Source organism: Saccopteryx bilineata, chromosome 9 (assembly GCF_036850765.1).
Source record: "Saccopteryx bilineata isolate mSacBil1 chromosome 9, mSacBil1_pri_phased_curated, whole genome shotgun sequence".
NCBI classification, from domain to species: Eukaryota; Metazoa; Chordata; class Mammalia; order Chiroptera; family Emballonuridae; genus Saccopteryx; species Saccopteryx bilineata.
In genome coordinates, this window is record NC_089498.1 from 46609189 (window position 1) to 46622547 (window position 13359).

At 56.8% G+C, this 13359-nt stretch overlaps 1 protein-coding gene across 3 annotated transcripts in view; it reads left to right on the forward strand.

Annotated features, from left to right (window-relative positions):
* Window positions 1-2184: 2184 nt before the first annotated feature.
* The window catches only part of LTBP4 (latent transforming growth factor beta binding protein 4), a 32714-nt gene continuing 21539 nt past the window's right edge, over window positions 2185-13359 (forward strand). For 2 of the 3 annotated variants that reach the window (XM_066242030.1, XM_066242031.1), the window contains exons 1-12: window positions 2185-2357; window positions 4144-4202; window positions 4369-4513; window positions 4990-5099; window positions 9831-10022; window positions 10206-10453; window positions 10530-10632; window positions 11001-11075; window positions 11175-11297; window positions 12137-12301; window positions 12951-13100; window positions 13220-13351. In XM_066242030.1, the coding sequence (XP_066098127.1) occupies window positions 2197-2357; window positions 4144-4202; window positions 4369-4513; window positions 4990-5099; window positions 9831-10022; window positions 10206-10453; window positions 10530-10632; window positions 11001-11075; window positions 11175-11297; window positions 12137-12301; window positions 12951-13100; window positions 13220-13351 (1663 nt within the window). In that variant the 5' untranslated portion in view covers window positions 2185-2196. Of the gene's footprint in view, window positions 2358-4143; window positions 4203-4368; window positions 4514-4989; window positions 5100-6246; window positions 6549-9830; window positions 10023-10205; window positions 10454-10529; window positions 10633-11000; window positions 11076-11174; window positions 11298-12136; window positions 12302-12950; window positions 13101-13219; window positions 13352-13359 lie in introns of those variants that run through there. The other variant, XM_066242032.1, reaches the window with a different exon arrangement.

Consider the following 13359-nt stretch of genomic DNA (forward strand, 5'->3'; position numbering starts at 1 on the left):
CATTTCCGGAAGTTGCAGTTGTTAGCTAGAGGCTGTTGCCTAGCAACGAGCATTGAGGATGCCCTAAATCACAGGCAGAAGGGAGAATTTCCGGCAGTGGTCCCAGCAAATGCTTCAGCCACAGGGTAGGAGGTAGGGAGAGGGGCAACGGGGCGGGGACATGCATGCTGTCTTGCAGAGCTATGTTAGCAGGGATCTCGGGAGCTTCACAAAGATAGGGCACGGAGCACATTCAGTGCGTAGAACCAGACACGCCATCATTATGCTGAACACCCACGAATGCCTGTGAACGGGGCCCAAGTGCCGTCGTTACTGCTTCAGGGGGCTGGCTGGCTGTCTCTGGACAGTGGGTGGGCCCAGAGTCCAGGCATCAAAGTAGGATGGAGGCGTGGGTTGCAGTAATCGTGTGTGTGTGTGTGTGTGTGTGTGTGTGTGTGTGTGTGTGTGAGAGAGAGAGAGAGAGAGAGAGAGAAAGAGAGCGCATGCCAGTCTGGGTGCCTCACTGTAAACAGGGAAGATGAAGGGATCCCTCATGCTTCCTGTACACCTTCTATTGGAAGAAGTAGCAGGAGTTGGAGATGAAGTCAAAACTGAATCTGTTGCTGTGTTAGTGTGAGGTCAGTGGGGTCAGCCCTATGGTCAGGGCAGGTGGCTAAGTATTCTGTGTAGGTGGAGCCTTGGGGCGGAGCTAACGCTACAACACTGGAAACCTTAAAAATTAAACAGTTGAGCCTGACCTGTGGTGGCGCAGTGGATAAAGTGTGGACCTGGAAATGCTGAGGTCCCCGGGTAGAAACCCTGGGCTTGCCTGGTCAAGGCACATATGGGAGTTGATGCTTCCAGCTCCTCCCCCTTCTCTCTGTCTCTCCTCTCTCTCTCTCTCTCTCTCTCTCTCTCTCTCTCTCTCTCTCTCCCCCTCCCTCTCTCTCTCCTCTCTAAAATGAATTTTAAAAAAATTAAACAGTTGAGATGGGGTCTAGAAACCCTGGAGGTGGGGCAAACGTGAAAGGAGTGGAGCTTGGGATGCTAAGTGTGGAGTCACTCCCCAATTCTCTGTGGGAAGGAGTGTGGCCTGAAACTTAGAGAAGTGGGCACCTAGAAGGGTGGCCCTATGGCTTTGGGGCCGCACCTTGGGGAGAAGAGAGGCGGGGGCTTGTAATTTCAAGGAAAAAAGGTGGGGCCTTTAAATTTGTAATAAAAGGAAGGGGCTGGGCTTGACACCCCTAAGCCCTGAGCAAGGTTTGGAGCCTGGAACCCTTTAAAGGAGGTACAAGTGGGACTAAGGTCTTATGTGGCTTGGGGTTCTTAAAGGTAAAAGTCCCTAGGAAGGGAGCGGACTGGAATTCTCTAGGGAGAGACTGCAATTTTGGGAATAGGAGGGGGTACTCTTGGGAGTCTTTAAAGATTCAGGCAGTGAAAGAGATCTGGTAGCCCTCTAGGGGAGCCAGTGAAGAAGGGTTCAGTGAAGAGCAGAGCCAGGAGCTCAGGAGCAGAGCCTGAGTGCTCTGAGGGGCAGAGACTAAAAGGCTTCTGAAGAACCAAGCTATTGCTTGTTGAGCCCGGAATTCATGAAGCACAGGGACTATAGAAGGGGTGAATCCTTCGGGAATGTCCAGAATCGGCCTGGAACCCTCAGAGGGGCCAGACCTGGGGCCCAGTGCAGAATGCTCTGTCCCCAAAATCATGTGTCTCTCACATGCGAAGTGAGCACCTGTAGGGGCTTCCAGCATCTACACCAGTCACAGAGCAAATTCTGATCAAATTCTCCTACAACTGTTAGCTGAGGGATGAGGCCAACGAGTGGAAGTCTAGTTTGGGGGACCCTGTCCACCTACACATTCCTCCCAGTCGTGGAAGGGGTCACAGCACCTCCATAGTTGGGCCTTTCTTTCACCATAGGGTTCACTGAGTCAATAACCAACTCCCGATTTTCCCCTAACAGCACTGAAAACTCCAGGCAGGCCTCAGAGCCCCCCGCCCAACACCTGTCCCTCTAACCCCGCCCTTGCTACCTTCTGATTGGTCACTCGGGCAGCGCCCCTGGAGGCACTGGCCTCTGATTGGCGGGAAGTTCGCAGCCCGCGACTGGGACAGTGGAGAAAATGAGTTGGCCTCGGGCGGGGTAGTGGGGCAGGGAGGCGCCGAGCCGGACTCGCTGGACAGACAGCCGGCCTGGAGCGGGACTTAACGCGGGACATGATGCAGCGGCCTGGCCCCAGCGGCCACTGCCCCCTCCCGCTGGTGCTGCTGCTACCGCTCCTCGCAGCCACCGCCTCCGCCGCCATCCCTAGCCCCAGCCCCAGCCCCAGCCCCGGCCAGGCCGTCGAGGCTGCGGTGATCCCAGGCCACCCGGCTGGGTAAGCCCCACTGCAACCTGCTCTTTCTTGTGCCCTCTACACCCAATAAGTGTGGTGGTCCGGGAGGCCAAGGACTTTCTGATATAGGGGAAGTAGAACTCACTGCTTTGGGTGGGGATAAAAAGGCCCCTATTTTGTAGGGATTAGAATCCGGGGAGAACTGAGGTTTTGATGGGAGGGACTCTTCTGGTGTGTGTAATGTAGATAGATGTGGCTCCAGATAATTCTAGGTGTGTTTTTTTCAGAGAAAGGTCCCAGTTTATAAGGGGGCGGGGCTTTAAGTTCTCCTTAGAATGATAGATGGGTGGGGCTCTTAAACTGGAATTGGGTTCCCCGAATTTCTTGAGTGCTTATGGAGGAAGAGTATGGCAGGTTATAAAGGGATTTTATGAGGGAGTTAAGGTGTCCTGGTTTTCTAGGGTTCGGGGCGCCTGTATTAATTAAAAGAGACATTTGGATTTTTCTAATGAGGAAGACGTGGACTTTTGGGTAGATGGCGGAAGGGTTTGCGGAGAATTGTGCCCGCAAGGGTGTTCCTCAGGTTTCATGAGGGTGGAAGATGCTCTAGTGTCCTAGAATTAGAAGATTTCAGGCTTGAATGAGGTACCAGTGATTTCGCGGCAGAAACCCAGAATTCCCTGTAGATTTAAGGGTTGTAGCCACCCTTCCTGGCTACGGCACCGAGATCAAGGAAGCAGTCAGCCCAGACCCCCCCCCCCCCCTCCCCGGCCCTGCAGCCCAGCGCTTCGTTACAAAGGCCCCGGGCTTCGCTCCCGCCTCGGTCTCTGCGAATACGTTTAGTAACCCGAGCCGCGCCGGGGGCGGGGCCGGGAAGGGGTTAACCCGGAGAAAAAGCGGGAGGGATGACGGCAAGATCCGGGGTCCCGGAGGTTCCTACCCGGAGGGCTCCTTCCCCACTGGGCCCCAACCGTCTGGAAAGAGTTCATGCGCCCGACCTCCCCTTCTCAGAATCCCCCCATTGCCCTTCTCTTGAGGCCTGCGGGTGCTCCCTTGGCCCTCGTCCCCCTTATCCTGGGGATAATGGATTTGTCTAGGGGGCCCCTTGGTTGCGACGCACTTGCATCTGAGCTGAGGGCTCAGCTACCCAGAATCTGAGACCCTCTGGCGCGAAGACTCCTCCAAGAACGACGTTTACCACCTGATCAGGCGGGAAACCGACCAGGAGACGCTGGCTCCGGGAAACACGAGCTTACAAGGGCAGAAACAGGCTAAACCTCGGGTCTCAGGATTGCCAGTCCTGGGCTGGGCTGTGCCTCTTCTGTATCCTCGTCCACCTCAGCACCCTGATGGACCCACAGTCGAGGGACGACCTCCTTTCCCAGCCACTGAAGTCTGTGGAAGTGGCGCCACCTTCCGGCCACGTGCGGGATGACGGCCCTGTCCAGGACAAGGTTATGCCGCGGGGCAGGGTTCTAGATTCCCAGTAGGAGCTGGGAAATGCGCTTAGAAATCTTTGAGTCGTTTTTAAAAATTTTTAAAAAACATTTTAAAGTGCATTTTTCGATAATTCTTTACCTCCAAACACTTCAGAAGATAATAAAAAATAAGGTTGCTGTGATCTTCATCCCTGGGAAGGCTAAACCAATTTGCCTCCCATTATAGATAGGGAAACTGAGGCATCGAGTGCAGTGTTTCAAACTGGCCATACATGTGTTTCCAGCACCCTCAAGCCTTATTTAGCGTTTCCTCCCCTATCTCCATTGCCCTCCTTTGGGTAGTGTTAGAATGCTAGGGACTTGAGAGACTTCCACCTCTCTGTTTATAGTGTTGCTGCTTGTCGCTGCTGCCCAGCCCGGTCACCCAGCAGGAGCCGCTCCTTCAGAGGTGGGTCCTCCTAGGTAGGATATATGTAGGGGGTAAAATGGGGTAGGAGCAGAGGGGCTGGGGACTCCCTTCCCCACTCATCATCTCAGCTGGAGCTCTGGATGCACTTGGTGGCAAGAGGGACTCCATCTGTCCTTTTCCACTTAGTCCCTGGCTGTCTCTGAAGCCTCCTGCAGGGTCCAGAGTTGCCCGCCCGAAAAGTGTGTAGGCCTTCAGCTGTGCCTGACACCAGTGCCCTCTGTGCTGCCGAGCCCCAGCTCCAGCCCCAGCGTGAGGAAGAGACAGGTGTCCCTTAACTGGCAGCCACTGACGTGAGTGTGCAGTCCCTACCCTACCAAATGTTCAGGAGCTCCCCACTCTGCCATCATTTCTGGCACATCTTTCACTCTGCTCTCTGGGTCTCCTCCTCTCGTTCTCTCTCCCTCTCTCTCCTCTGATTATCAACTTGTATCTGATTCTATTTCTCCTTTTCCTGCCTATTGCAATCTCTGAGACTTTCGGTCTCTATCTCTGTCTCTGCCCCCTCTGTATTTGTTCTTTCCTCTTTCCACTTCTGTCTCTTTCTGTTACTCTCATTGTTACCTGTCTCTCTTCTTTTGGGCCTCTCTCTTTCCCTTTCTCCCTTTTGCATCCCTTTTTCCCTACCGTCTTTGTCTCTGATTCTCGCCAAGCCTCTAAAGAATTCTCAAGGCTTGGTCCTGTAGTGGGGTGAAGTGTAGTTGGGTGGGCAGACCCGCTACTGGAAGACCTGGCGGGTACAGCTCCTTTTCTGGTCCTTCCCACACAGGCTACAGGAGGCCAGAGCTCTGCTGAGGCGACTGCGGCCCCGTGGGCCGGGGGGCCGGGCACTGCTGAGAAGGAGGCCCCCACAGCGCGCCCCTGCCGGCCAGGCCCGGGGTAAGAACATCCGCCTTTCCTCTGCCGCCGGGGGCGGGGGGGGGGGGGTGTTCCGGGCCAGATAAAGCCGTCTGGTTCCCACGGTCCAGCGGCTGCCTAGCCGCCCCCCATTATAGCTCAGCACCCCACCCCAGGACACGGCCCCCTCGAGGGACCCCGGCGTCCGGCCTAGTGAGGTGAGCCCGGGACAAGACCAGACGTCGGCCAGAGGCTCTGACCCGCGGGGGTGGGGCCGGGAAGCCAGGCGTCCCGGCTCCCCGCGGCCAAAGAGGGGGGCGCTGTCCCGGCAGAGAGCGCAGCTGAACTAGCCCAGACAACAAAAGCGATTGTGCGGGTTGGCGCCTGCCCCGTCATCGAATGCCCAAAATTGCGGGGCGGCTAGAGGCCAAAGGCCTCCCCCTGCTTCCCTTGCTCTCCTCTCCTCCAGCTCTCGCCCCAGGGCTAGCACACCCCCTAGTTTTAACCACACTCAAAAGTCTCCCCCTGCTGTGGCCTTCAGCTCAGATGTGTCCCCTCCTCCCTAAAGTCTTCCAGATGTGGGCCTTTGGCCAGATGTAAGGACCCCCGCCCACATCCTCAGTCCACCGTTTCCCCTTATCCATTTTGACTTTTCCTACCAGGTGTGGGGTGTTCTGGCCAGATGTGAGTGTCTCAGATGTCCCCACGCCATCGTCCTGACCACCATCCAGACCCCCAATTTCTTGATATGCCCAGGTGCACTGACCCTTCTTTCACCCAGATGTGCCACCTGGCTGCCCAGATGTGCCATGACAGTACCCTATCCATATGAAGCCCTTTTTTTTTTCTGTACCTAAGGCAGAGAATCAGCCCTTAGCTGCCTCCCCAAACACGGCCCCCACTTCTCCTTCCTCTGTATGGATTCAGCCCTGTCTGGGGGGGAAACGGGCCCGCCCCCACCTGTTCCCTTCCTTGCCGCTCCTCTGAGGGCCTCATTCACTTGTTGATGTGAGGGGCAGAGGGGGCGCTCCCCTCCCCCTGTGAGTCTAGCGCCCAGCCTGCGCGCCTCTGGCTGTGCGCCCAGCCCCACGCGCCCCCGCGCGGCCGCCAGGGAGGGAGTGGTGGTGAGGGGGGGGGGGCCTAAGCGGGGGCGCGGCCGTCCTCCCCCGCGGGCGGGCGGGTGCGGCCGGGCCCCTCCGGCGGGCTGGGGCGGCGGCGCGGCGGAGCGCGGCGCTGCAGCCATGGCGGGCGGCGCGCGGCTGCTCTGGGTGTCGCTATTGGTGCTGCTAGCGTTGCCCGGGCCACAGCCCGGACAGAGCCAGCCGCGAGAGCGCCTCCGCGTGCGCTTTACCCCAGCGGTGTGCAGCCTACGCTGCGTCCATGGGCCCACCGGCCCTCGCTGTACCCCGATCTGCGCGCCCCGCAACACCACCAGCGTGGACAGCGGCGCGCCCGGCGGGGCGGCCCCGGGGGGACCCGGCTTCCGCGCCTGTGAGTGCGGGTTGGTAGTCCCGAGGGAGGTGTTCCCAGTGGGAGGAGGAACACCCGGGGTTGGGAAAGACAGTCGCCCAGGGAGAGGGAGCCCAGGTTCCTTGTGCTGAGAGATCCCTGGTTATGTAAAAAAGAGCTTTAAATTCCTGGCTTTTGGGGTTGGGTCTTGAGGGTCCTGATTTTTTAAGCAGTGGGGGTTCTCAGTAACCTGCGATGTCCTATTTGAAGGAATTGGCACCGACTTTCGAGCCTTTGAGTCAAAGTTGAGGATACCAGAATGGAGGGGCCTGGGAGCTTGGGGAAAGGGTGCCTGAATTCTGAGACTGTAATGGGTCCCTAGAGCCCAAGGGAGAGTTTCAGGGCCCTGGGTGGGGGTCCCAGTTTCTGCGTCTATAGGTGAGAGGGATTAGGAAAGTCCAGGATGGGCGTGCCTATGTGGAAGGGGGTTGGGGTGAGGAAAGTGGATCCGAAGAGCTGAGAGGGAAAGGGTCCGTAGGAGGGTTTCTGCAAGACCTTGAGTTGCAAGAATCACACGTGGGAGAGAAATCTAAATAGGAGGCCTAGGGGATGGGGCGCCCCCTAGGGGCAGAAGAGACAGGAGGAGGGTGCGCACCAGGCACCCCTAGCGATGGGGAGCTCCCCCTAGGGTTCAGGTAAGGTGGAGAGAGCGGGCCACCTGTTTGCCCCAGGATAAAGGGATGGGCAGACTCTCGGGGCCAGAGCTTACTTGCCCCCAACCCAAGAGGCCCTCTGGAGTGGGGAGTGGGGGCCCCTGGCGCCGAGAACTCGCCCAGCCTGGCCCCCAGCCAACCCAGCCCCGGCAGCGTGAGCTCATCTCCCGCCTAAGCCCCCGCCCGCTGCCACTCCTTCTCTCCTCCCCTTCCTCCCTCCTTCCTTCACTCCCTCCCGGCCCAGCCCCAACGTGCCCGTGCCAGGCGCCGTGCCCAGGCGGGTGCCAAGCCCCTGGAGGCACAAGGAGGGGCATGTGAAGGGGGGCTGACCTCAACAGGACCCTGATGTCCTCAGCTCCTTACTTCTCCAGGGGTGTGGGGCATGGAGTTGGCCATGCCCATCTAGCCGCTTGCCCTGGCACGAGAGCCCTCAGGGAGCTAGGCTGAGGAACTGCATTCAGGCCAAAAGAAGGTGGAGAAAAGCTCTCAGGGGCCGGGAAGTGCCTCCAGACCTAGGTGATTACCACAACCTAGGCAGAGACCTTTCCTACTTTGGAACCTTGATTCCTAGTTAAGTATCTCCTAGGCTTGTCACCCACTTAAGGTCCCCTATTAGAGCACCCTGGAGTCCTGGCCTGGCTCCCCTAACTAGGGCAGCCCAGAGTCTCTGTCCTCAGACCCTAAGCCTGTCCCCCCCCCATCAATAGACTCTAGAGAACAACCCCACCAGTGAAATTCCCTCTCTCCCATTTTTCTGATGTAATCCCCCAAACTTTGCCCCTCACCAGAGAAGGCTGTAGTACTGTCCCTTAGCTACTGCTCCCCACTTTTTGGTGAAGCCCCGGGTCACAGCCTTATAACTGATAATTCGACTTCCTAGCTGAATTCTCTTCCCACAAAAGACTGTTTTCTTTTATGCTTCCAACTGAGTCCCATCAGAGATTCTTAATTTCTGTCTTTCCAAGTCCTGCTCTTCCAGCTGACCCCCACCCCAGGGACTTCTGATCCACCTATCATCAGAGAACCCCAGAGTTGGTCAGTTCTCCCAAGAGGACTCCAGACATTGTGCTCTCCCCAGGCAGCCATTAAACAAAAGATTTAGGCATTTAATCCCTTAGCTGGAAGGGGGCAGGGGGAGTCCACAGTATCTTAGAGCCTTCCCAGACTACTGAGGCTCTCATGTGCTGGGGACTCCCAGAAGCACCCTCAAACTGGCCATCCCCTAGAAGGGCCTTTTTTTCTAGGTGATTCTCCCCAAAAGGATTTAATGGAATCTTGTTGAATGGATGCCTCAGTTCCTCTGAGCTAGGCTTGTTTCCTCTGAACTGTCTTTGAACCCAGAACACTGCCCTTAGCTGATCTTCTCCCAGGAATCTAGTGTCTTTATTGTAAATTGAGAGGGTTCTCTCTAGGCTTTCCTCTCTCCAGTGTGTGGCTCAGAATACCACACACGCCTTCCTGGACGGCCCCGGACGCCTGCCCTCTTCCTCCCCTCTGCACAGCTGTCTCCAGCTGTTCTCCTTCGCCCCTGGGGAGAAAGGGAGGGGGTGCCCTCGAAGCGTATGGCCAGCCTCCTTTGGCTCAGCGGGTCGGGGCTCCCCAAGGATCCGGAATGCGGAGCCACCGCCCTACCCCTGCCGCGCCCCTCTCTTTGTTTACCCCGCAGCACAGCTGGCAGTGCCCCGCCCAGAGGTGGCCTGGGGCCCAGCGAGGGTGCGCAGAGAGAGGAGGCCCGTTCTCGCTGGTGGCCCCACCCGGGGAATACTGGAGGCAGGATACTGGAGGCGGGAAGGCAAATCTAGAACTCGAGCCTGAGCCAATGGGGAGGTGGGCGGAGACATAGCGCAGTGGGAGGGGCTAGGACACCCAGATATCTGGGAGGTGAGGTGGGAGGGGCGTGAACAAGTGAGTCCCGGCAAATTAGTGTGAGAGGACGTGGGCGGAGCTAAAGGTAGAGAGTTGGGCTACTTGATAGGCGGAGTTTAGGGCTGCAAGGGGGTTAGTGGTGCCAGGAGAGACTAAAATGTGGTTTTAGTCAATGCAAAGAACTAGCTGGGTCTTTGGGTCTGGAACAGCAAAACTCCCAGTCAGACGATGAGGTGGGCGGGGCTAAATGAGGGGGTCAAATATATAGTGACAGATGATTTGACCTTGGGTGGTGGGCACACAATGCAATATATAGATCATGTATCATAGAAACGTACACTTAAACCTACATGGTCTTATTACCAATGTCACCCCAATACATTTAAGTAAGTAAGTAAGTAAATAAATAAATAAATGCTTACAGCAAACTAGAGTGAGTGGGGTGAGCCAAAGGGGCAAGGATAGTGCTGTGTGGGTAGTAGGGCTAGTACGCTGGACCTCAGAAAGTGGGACTCTAGAGGGAGGGTGGTGTTAACATGAAAGTGAACGAAGAGCCGAGGGAGTGGCAAGTTGACCCAGTAGGTGAAGCTGTACCACAGCGGTCTAGGCCTGGACAACTGGACCCAGCCAACACAGGTGGCCAAGGATTGGTGGTGGCAGAAGACAGCTCAAGGTGTAAACAACTTAGCCTAGGGAAGTCTGTCAGAAGGGTTGCTGGCTCTGAGTGTGCTTGCTCTCCCCCCAGTTCTGTGTCCCTTGATCTGTCACAACGGTGGTGTGTGCGTGAAGCCTGACCGCTGCCTCTGTCCCCCGGATTTCGCTGGCAAATTCTGCCAGTTGCATTCCTCAGGAGCCAGGCCCCCTGCCCCAGCCATGCCAGGCCTCACCCGATCGGTGTACACCATGCCACTGGCCAACCACCGAGATGACGAGCACGGTAAGGAGAGTGCGGCCAGGGTCCTTTCCTACCCCTCTGTCCACCACCTTGCCATTCCTCTGACCCCTATCTTTCCTGCCTTCTCCTAAGTACCCTTCCCCAGTGCTCCCCGCCTCCCATTCCTAGGCCCACTCCGTAAGAACCCAGGTAGACACTCCTTTGCTCTGGGGTGCTTCCTTCCAGGCGTGGCGTCGATGGTGAGTGTCCACGTAGAGCACCCGCAGGAAGCGTCTGTGGTGGTGCACCAGGTGGAGCGTGTGTCCGGCCCTTGGGAGGTGGCAGACGCGGAAGCAGTGGCAAGGGCGGAGGCGGCAGCACGGGCAGAGGCAGCTGCGCCCTATACTGTGTTGGCACAGAATGCTCCCCATGAGGACAGCTACTCAGACGCCTCGGGCTTCGGTTACTGCTTTCGGGAGCTGCGTGGAGGCGAAGTGAGAGGAGGCTGGTGGGGAGGGGTCTCGATCCTGCTATAGCTCTGGGGAGCGCTCACCCAACACTTTCCTATAGTGTATGTCCCCACTGCCCGGGCTCCGGACGCAGGAAGTCTGCTGCAGAGGGGCCGGCGTGGCCTGGGGTGTTCATGAATGTCAGTCGTGCTCCGAGCACTTGGGTAAGCTTCAGGACGTCCCCGAGGTGTTTGGAGCTATGGAGGGGTGAGAATCTCGCCACCCCTCAAACTCTACACATAGATTACCCCAGTTCACAAATTAGCCACACCTACTCAGTTGTGGTGATCACTTCCAGTCTAGACCTGACCATATCATTCTGGGACCGTGCTCTCACTCTGACTTTGTACCACGGCCCCAGTCATGCATTTATGGAATTTCCTATGTTGTCTTTTGTCAGACCCCAATTTAACTTCGACCCTAAACTCAAACGACACCCAACATCTTTTAATGCCTTCTACCCCACTTTTGTCCCCGCCCACTCTATTTTTCCTCCTCTCTCCTCTGGCCAACTCCTCTCCTCTCTCTATAGGGAACGCCCACCGAGTGGGAGCCCCAGATAGTGCGTGTCCAACTGGCTTTGAAAGAATTAATGGGTCTTGTGAAGGTGAGCTGGGACAGGGGTGGGAGGGGCTTGGCCGTAGGGGCGAGGCCTATAGGGTGGTTGTCCCTGATACCACCTGGACCATTCCATTTCCCCTCACAGATGTGGATGAGTGTGCGACCGCAGGGCGCTGCCAGCATGGGGAGTGTGCGAACACACGTGGTGGGTACACATGCGTGTGCCCTGATGGCTTCCTGCTGGATTCATCTCGCAGCAGCTGCATCTGTGAGCCACCAAGTGGGAGTTGAGGCTGGGTCCCACGTCCCACTCTGAGGAGACCTCGTCCCAAAACATCCCTGGACTTTTAATTCCCTTAGACACCCCTAGATCCTCCAAGACTCCCAGGTCTTTTATTAGATCATTCTTGGACTTCCTGGACCTTCTACAGCCATTTCTAAGAATCCCTCATACCTTTTGGATCCAGATCCTTTCAGATCCCGACTTTTATTTTCTTTTTCAATAAGTGAGAGCAGGGGAAGACTCACACATTCTCCCCAACTGAGATCCACCTTGCAAGCCCCCTATGCCATGCTCTGTTGCTTGGCAACCAAGCTATTTTTAGCGCCTAAGGCCTGAGGCCATGGAGTCATCCTCAGCATCCAGGAGCCAACTCGCTGGAGCCAGTCAGGCCATGGCTGCAGGATGGGGTAGAGAGAGGGGGGATGGGGAGGGGTGGAGAAGCACATGGTCACTTCTACTGTGTGCTCTGACTGGGAATAGAACCCAGTACATCTATAAGCCAGACTGACACTTGACCACTGAGTAAACCAGCCAGGGGCCAGATCCCTAAACTTTCTTCAGCTCCTTTCAGCCTCCCAAATCCATTCACATCCCCCCCCCCCCCACAAAACCTTCTTCAGACCGAGATCCATCTCAGATTGTCACTCAACCCTCAGACTCTCCTCAGGCTCCAAACCTTTCTCAGACCTCCAGACCTCTCACCCTCAGCCCTCTTTGACCTCTCCTGAATGTCCCTCACACCCACCAAACTCTCCCTGGGTGCCCTATCTCTAAGATCCCAACCCTCTGAACCCCTCTCTGAAAAATTTCCTCCCGTCCCCAAGCCCAACACGTGATCTCGGAGGCCAAGGGGCCCTGCTTCCGCGTGCTCCGCGATGGCGGCTGCTCGCTACCCATTCTGCGCAACATCACCAAACAGATCTGTTGCTGTAGCCGCGTGGGCAAAGCCTGGGGTCGGGGCTGCCAGCTCTGCCCACCCTTCGGCTCAGGTGAGCGCCTCCTGTGGGGCCTACCCCTAGACTTATTGTACTTTGTGCCAGCTCTAGACCCAGCCCCAAACCCTACCCTCAGGCATTAAAGCTAACAGACCTCAAACCTTGGCCATTGTCCTAACCTCTGAGACCAGCTACCCTCAGAGTGAACTCCACCCCAGGCCACACTCATCCTTTGTCACCGCCTACCCCAGAGACACACTACCTATTAAAGTTAAACTGTGGCCTCTGTCCCATGCTTTATTTAGCCAAGGCCCCAGCTCCTGAGACAATGCCTTCAGAGTAGGCTCCACCTTGGGCCCTGACCCAGACACAAATCTTCCTGAGGCACTTCCCTGGAAATCTAGCTTCTGTCTAAAACCAGACCCCACAAGGGACCTATTTCCTGGCCTTCAACCTAGTTTCTGAGGACTCCAAACCAGACCCCGACACCATCCCAAATAGGGAACACTATCCTTGGTCCCACACCTAAACTCTAAGACATTCCATTTTTTGTCTAGGGTACCACTCCATCCTAGCACTTAACCCAAACCCCTGTCACATTCTCAGGCCAACCCCCACCAAGGCCAGAAACTAGACTCCTCCCCCCTATTATTCCTGGCTTCCATGCCTTCGCTCTGCCTTTCCCTTCCTTTTCTGTTCCCAGAGGGTTTCCGGGAGATCTGCCCTGCTGGCCCTGGCTACCACTACTCGGCCTCTGACCTCCGCTACAACACCAGGCCCCTGAGCCAGGAGCCACCCCGAGTGTCCCTCAGCCAGCCCCGTGCCCCACCCTCCACCCCTCGGTCACCCACAGGTGAGCTGGCTTCCAGAGGAGGGAGTGTTGTCTGTAAGGGGCTGCCCAACCCCATGGGGAACGGAAAAGAGAGGAATGGGGACAACCAAATCCACTCAATGATAGCTTTTCTTTACCAGGCTTTCTGCCCACCCATCGCCCAGAACCTCGCCCAGAACCTCGCCCAGAGCCTCGCCCAGAGCCCCGGCCAGTCCCTGAGCTTCCCTCACCGAGCATCCCAGCCTGGACTGGTCCTGAGGTTCCCGAATCAGGTTTAGTA